The 6,649-nt window shown below is 43.0% G+C and overlaps 1 protein-coding gene across 2 annotated transcripts; it reads left to right on the top strand.

Annotated features, from left to right (window-relative positions):
* The first annotated feature begins 673 nt into the window (after nt 1-673).
* Nucleotides 674-5,838, top strand: MRPL18 (mitochondrial ribosomal protein L18). 2 transcript variants are annotated; one of them, XM_015137274.3, is made up of 4 exons: nt 674-817; nt 1,119-1,305; nt 4,684-4,946; nt 5,453-5,838. In XM_015137274.3, exons 1-3 carry the CDS (start codon nt 769-771, stop codon nt 4,940-4,942), a joined length of 495 nt encoding a protein of 164 aa, XP_014992760.1. In that variant the 5' UTR covers nt 674-768; the 3' UTR covers nt 4,943-4,946; nt 5,453-5,838. The 2 variants fall into 2 exon arrangements, with proteins under 2 accessions (XP_014992760.1, NP_001252787.1); NM_001265858.1 differs by having other exon boundaries at nt 766-817; nt 4,684-4,915; nt 5,453-5,782.
* The last annotated feature ends 811 nt before the right edge of the window (nt 5,839-6,649 follow it).

The raw sequence follows: 6,649 nt of genomic DNA, 5'->3' as shown, positions 1-6,649 counted from the left end.
GAAAGAGGCGGAACCTTCGGTGCAAACAACCTTGCGCAGACGCAGTGGGCCATTCTAGTGCCTTCTAGAAAGGTTGTAGGCGGGTGGAGCTTGGAGCTGGGGTGTAACTGGAGGGGCGGGCCCTTCTCCAAGGTAGAATTGAGGTTCTGAGCGAGTCTTGCGTTTTAGCTTTAATGTCTTTTCCTCGTCCCTGCTCGGGGAGCGTAAGGCAAATCGGCCGGCTTTGCTCCAGGCCTCAGGAGTATAAGTTTAGGGGCGCGAACCTGGGTGGGACGGGGCAGTTTTTCCAGCGGGCCATACGGGAAAATTTTTGGTTCGAGGAAGACAACTACCCTTTTTAAAGCGAAAACTGCACCGTGCCCTGCCTCATTTCTACGCGGTGCCCAGTAGGGGTGTGTATGGACCAGTCAATGACCGCCCAAGATCTCTTAGTAGACAACTCAAATACGGTTAGGTGAAGTTGTGGGTGCTTTTGACCCTGGACTTCAGCAAAAAGCGTGGTCGTGGGCGTAGCCACGAGGTGATTGGTGGGTTCCAGGGCCTGCGTGCCCCTCCACGTGAGCGGTGATTGGCGTTGTCGGATAACAGAGCCTCCTCCTGGCCACTCAGTGGCGGAGGACTTTCTACTTCCGGGTCGGGGGCGTCTGGCGTGGAGAGTTTGGGGATCTACAGCAACCAAAGGCTCTGACTTCGTATGATTGCGGCAGGCGAGCGAGTGAGTCGTGCGTGAGGAAAAAGAGGCAAGGCTTTTCCGAGATCGTCTCAGCGATGGCGCTTCGGTCGCGGTTCTGGGGGTTCTCCGTTTGCAGGAACCCTGGTAATTAGTCTTGGCCCCCTTCGCCCAGCTGATTGGCCAGGGTCTGCACAGTACTTTGGAACGTGCGGATTCTATTGGTATATTCGACGTGCCAGGTCGAAATAAGAGTTCGCAGCACTGCGAACACCTCAGTAGGAAGTTAAGGACGGGGTCAGTGCTGATTCCACCCTGTGGGCACACGTATTTTTCGTCCCCTGGGCCTGAAGACTGGGGGTGTGAAAGGGGATAGACGTTAGAGCGAGTTCGTGCGCTGTCCGTATCCGTCATTTTTAAGCCCCGTGCGGTTGTTTCCGTTGCCCAGGGTGCAGGTTCGCAGCCCTCTCAACCAGCTCCAAGCCGGCGGCGAAGCCTGAAGTGCACCCTGTGGAAAATGAAGCTGTCGCCCCAGAGTTCACCAATCGGAACCCCCGGAACCTGGAGCTTCTATCTGTAGCCAGGAAAGAGCGGGGCTGGCGGACGGTGTGGCCCTCCCGTGAGTTCTGGCACAGGTAATTAAATCTGCTTGTGATTGACAGAGAAGGACACTGCACCCTACGGACTATTTTAATTCGTTCAACGCCAGGCTGTCTCCCAGGTAGCTGCCATGCGGCGGGTAGAGGCAGGGTTCGCGGAGGGGCTGGAACAAACAGCAAATAGGTGTGATGGCGGATATTTAAAGAGGATGTTAGAGTAGCGGACAGGATACCTACTAAGGCCTGTCTGAGGAGGTGACATTTAAGAAGCTGAGATCTGAAAGGAAGAAGCCGAGTCATCTGCCAGAAAGAGCATTCCTAGCAGAGGAAACTGCTGGGGTGTTTGAGGAACTGAAGGACTTGTGGATGTGAAGCTCAATGGGCAGAGGGTGAATGGCCTGAGATGAACATGGAGGGGTAAGGAGGCGACAGATCATTAACTTTGTAAGTCAGGATGAGCACTTTAGACTTTATTTTCATTGTAGTGGGAAACGACGAGAGGATTTAAAGCTTGACCCCGAACTAGTTTTGCAAGATCTTTCTGACTGGGCGCGGTGTCTCATGCCTGTAATCCCAGCACTTTAGGAAGCCAGCCAGGGAAGGCGAATCATCTGAGGTCAGGAGTTTGAGACCAGCCTGGCCAACATGGTGAAACCCCGTCTCTACTAAAAATACAAAAATTAGACGGGCATAGTGGTGCACGCTGTAATCCCAGCTACTCCAGTGGCTGAGGCACGAGAATCACTTGAACCCAGGAGGTGGAGGTTGCAGAGATCTGAGATCGCACCAGTGCACTCCAGCCTGGGCGACACGGCAAGATTCTGTCTTTAAAAAATAAATAAATAAATAAAAATCATTCTGGCTGGTTTTTGGAAGACTAAATTTTTAAGGGAACAGGAATAGAAGAAAGACCAGCTAGGAATCTAGCATGACATGAGATACTTTGTTATAAAGGTGGTTGTTTAATGAACACTTATATTTGCCAGGAATTATGCTACTTGCTTTATATTTTCTCATTTAATCCTTAAAATTACATCATGAAGCAGTTATTTCCCCCATTTTACAGGAGCAAAGAAATTGAGGTTTAGGGAGACATGATTAATAAGTGCCAGAGCTAAGATTCATGTATGTTCTGACTGACCTCAGAGCCAGGACGTTAAGTTATTACGACTATACTACAGCATGTAGGTGTTTATCAGGTTTCTCTGCTGCTGATCTCCTTGGTGAGGATTTGTTAGAATTTCTTAAGGACTTTAAGGGCTATATAAAGGTATAAGAGTAAGTTGGAAATCATAACTATGTGATGTATTATTTATTTATTGACCAAACATTGTACCTATATCACTTGCTGGGCATTGTGTTAGATTCAGGAGGCACAAAGATAAAGTAGAAGTTATCCCTGTCACCAAAAGTCTTAAGTTTCATAGTGGAAAGTGGAATGGGGATAATGATGTGTTACAGTTGCTGTGATACATTTTTACTCATAGAGGAGGGAGTCTTTCAAGAAAGGGATAGGCAGTTCAATTTTTAAATAATCTGGATCTTAAGGCTAAAGATCTTTTGAAACACCCAACCTATTACTTTCTTTTTTGTTTGTTTTTGAGACAGGGTCTGGGTCTGTTGCCCAGGCTAGAATGCAGTGGTATGATAACCTGCTTACTGCATCCTTGACTTCCCTGGGCTCAAGCAATCCTCCCACCTCAGCCTCCTGAGTGACTGGGACTACAGGCGCATGCTAATTTGTTTTATTTTGTTTGAGACAAGGTCTGGCTGTGTCACCCAGGCTGGAGTGCAGTGGTGCAGTATCAGCTCACTGTGACCTCCGCGTCCCAGGCTCAAGCAATTCTCCCATCTCAGCCTCCTGAGCATCTGGAACTGCAGGCACGCACCACCATGGCCGGCTAATTCATTTATTTATTTATTTATTATTATTTTGCTATTTTTTGTAGAGATGGGGTTTCACCACTGCCCAGGCTGGTCTCGAACTTGTGAGCTCAAGAGATCTGCGTGGCTCAGCCTCCCAAAGTGCTGTGATTACAGGCATGAACCACTGCGCCCAGGCCCAACGTATTACTTTCACTTAATATTTGGATCATTTAAATAACTAGAGATATATTTTCTTTTTTTTCTCTGTCTGCCCTACTCGCAATATTAAAAGCAGAGAATTTCAGAATGTTATAGTAGGAAATGACCTTTGACATAATGAATCAGGCCCTTCATTGAACAAATGGTTTAAGATGGGTCAGCAGACTATGGCCCATGGGCCAAAGATAGCTTGTGAGCTAAAAAATAGTTTTTACTTTTTTAAGTTAAAAAAAAATCAAAATAATGTTTTTTGACTTGTGAAAATTAAATGAAAACCAAATTTCATTGCCCACAAGTTCTTAGAACACAGTTAGGACATAGCTGTACCCATTCTCATTTGTTTACACATCACTTGGCTGTTCTAGCACTACAGTGGCTGAGTTGAACAGTTTCAACAGAAGCTGTGTGGCCTAGAAAGCCTAAAATATTTACTATTTGGCACTTTGTGGAAAAAGATCATTGACTCCTGGTTTAAGAGATTGTGATTTTTCTCTACCCTAAGACACAGACAGACCCTGTCTCAAAAAAAAAAAAAAAAAAAAAAAGACCATATGAAGCTGGACACAGTGGCTCATGCCTGTAATCCCGGTGCTTTGGGAAGTTGAGAAGGGTGGGTTGCTTGAGGCCAGGAGTTTGATACCAGCCTGGGTAACATAGTGAGACCTTGTCTCTTCAAAATAAAAATTAGCTTGGTGCAGTGGCATGCACCTGTAATGCCAACTACTTGGGAGACTAAGGAAGGAGAGTTGCTTGAGCCTAGGAGTTTGAGGCTACAGTGAGCTGTGGTTGCACTACTGTACTCCAAACTGGGTGACAGAGACCCTGTCTCTGAAAAATAAAGCCATATGACATGGTTTGATGTCATATTTAAATATGCATACCTGAGATTATTTAAAAAAATCTAATGTTTTCTGCTAGTACTGTTATGATTTCAGTTTTTACATTTAAATTTTTGCTCTGTCTTATATTTATTTTGGTACTAGCTGTAAAATAAAAGCAAGGAGTAAGTATATCCACATCATGCGTAGGTTCAGTAACTTAGGTCTGCCTCTTCAAATCTCTTTTTGAAGTATATCTGTAAGTAAAAACTCAGCTCTTCAGAAACAAATTTCTTCATGATAATTGAACTATTTAGTTTGTTATTATTGAGTATATTCTCATAAAGGCAGAGGAAAAACACTTCCCAAGCAAAATCCAAGTTAAATATGTTGAAGTAAATTAACCAAACGCTGGATTGTTGAAAAATATTTAGTCATTTATTCACCTGAATTAATGTAACTTTAGGATACAGATTCTTCTGTGATTTTTTTATCTTCTCACCCCATTTAGGTTGCGAGTTATAAGGACTCAGCGTCATGTAGAAGCACTTGTGGAGCATCAAAATGGCAAGGTTGTGGTTTCGGCATCCACTCGTGAATGGGCTATTAAAAAGCACCTTTATAGTACCAGAAATGTGGTGGCTTGTGAGAGTATAGGACGAGTACTGGCACAGAGATGCTTAGAGGCGGGAATCAACTTCATGGTCTACCAACCAACCCCATGGGAGGCAGCCTCAGACTCGGTATTTTTGTTTTCATGTACTTATTGAAAAGGTATTGTGTTAATTCTTGGCATTAGATAACTTACATAATAATAACAGTTTTTACTTAGCAAATACTTTCCATGTGTCAGACCCTTTGGTGAGTACTCAACAGTGCTACTTAATTTAATCCTCACATCAGTCCATGGGGTAGGGACTAGTATTCTCATTCTATACAGAAATAAACTGAGGCTTACTTGCCCAGAGTCAATGTATGGTGGATTTCAAACCCAGGGTGACTGAATCTGTAGTCCATGATGTCAGCCACTATATTTCCTGTTCATATATTGACATCTTGTCCATACGATATTTTGAAATGCTACTGAACCTTGACATCTCTACATTTCCTTTTTACTTAATTATGTCATTATTAAGATTACTTTCTGAAAAACCATTGTAGGCTGGGAAGTTAGCAAGAACAAATCAATTTATTTCTGTCTTTTGGAAAGTGAAAGTATTTTCAGGCTACTGGTGCTGCTGACTTAATCTTTTCTTTTTTTTTCTGATCTTCAAAACCAGATGAAACGACTACAAAGTGCCATGACAGAAGGTGGTGTGGTTCTACGGGAACCTCAGAGAATCTATGAATAAATGAATAAATGGAAGCATTAATTGTTTTGAACATGTAAATATAAAACTGTCAGCCACTACAGCCATCAAAAGAGAGCATCTGGAAGAACAGCCAGCTTGGAAGTTTTACAGCAATAATGTTGCAGTGGAATATTATTTGTAGTTAAGGTCATCCTCCTCCCCTTTCTGTTTTTTTAAATCAAGAACTACATTCTGCCCCTGTCTTGGGCTTCAGAAGCATCTAAGAAAAGCAGTCATCAATTATAATTAACTTTCAAAGGGCAAGTCAGAAGTTGTTTATAAATTACAAAATAAAGGCATCTTATGAACTCTTATTTTCTGGTTATATGACATTTTGTGTCTGAGCTCACTGTGGCAGTGGAGCATATACGAGGTTTTATGTAAAGTACTTATTACCGTGTCTAGTTCATGGCGAGTGATCTCAGTGAATGATAGTTGTTTGCTGCTCAGAGTGTGGGGTGTTTTTTAAAATAGGAAATGTCAACATCAGTCTAAGCTTATTATAGAACAGGCAGTATGTGAAGATGAAAGGACCAAATGCCAACCTCACTTGGACTCTTGGTTCCCAACAGTAAGAGAAACAAATTTGAAAGTGGAAGGAGGTGGCATGAGGAACTGAAAGCAGAGGTGGAATGGATGGGGTTAGTGGGCGCTCAATTTGCCATGAAGTGAACATTTTATTAGGAGATGAAACTTGAAATGCATGCAAGTTAATCTAAACTTTGAGCTTGGGTCGATGGGAATCATGGCAGTTCTCTGAAAGGAGCTGATGAAGGTGTTAATTTTTGGCTATTTGATAAATGTGAGGAAAAAACCTGTAGGCAGTTAAGGTGGCTTCTAGAGCATTATTTTCCAATTTTTTAAATGTATACCCCAATTACACGTTTGTTTAGAAGTGAAATATGTTACTTCTGCCAATTTGAGTATTCATTGTGTTATTTTAAATAGAATACAAATCTCTATGAAGTAGGATTGGTTCTGAGAGGCCTCAGAATCATATGGCTTAATACTCCCCTTTTGCTTACTTAATGTCCCGGGGAGGCATTTAAAAGTATAACTGAAGATCGGATGCAGTGCCTCACACCTGTAATCCCAGCACTTTAGGAGGCTGAGGCAGTTGAATCA

The sequence above is a fragment of the Macaca mulatta genome, chromosome 4 (assembly GCF_049350105.2).
Source record: "Macaca mulatta isolate MMU2019108-1 chromosome 4, T2T-MMU8v2.0, whole genome shotgun sequence".
In the NCBI taxonomy this organism is placed as follows: Eukaryota; Metazoa; Chordata; class Mammalia; order Primates; family Cercopithecidae; genus Macaca; species Macaca mulatta.
Note: the sequence above shows the minus strand (reverse complement) of the source record. Positions and strands in the feature narration are given on the sequence as shown.

Coding starts and splice junctions, on each gene's coding strand:
- MRPL18 (NM_001265858.1), top strand. CDS start 769: ATGGCGCTTCGGTCGCGGTTCTGGGGGTTCTCCGTTTGCAGGAACCCT. Junction 818..1,118: donor CTCCGTTTGCAGGAACCCTG/GTAATTAGTCTT, acceptor TCCGTTGCCCAG/GGTGCAGGTTCGCAGCCCTC. Junction 4,916..5,452: donor GGGAGGCAGCCTCAGACTCG/GTATTTTTGTTT, acceptor CTTCAAAACCAG/ATGAAACGACTACAAAGTGC.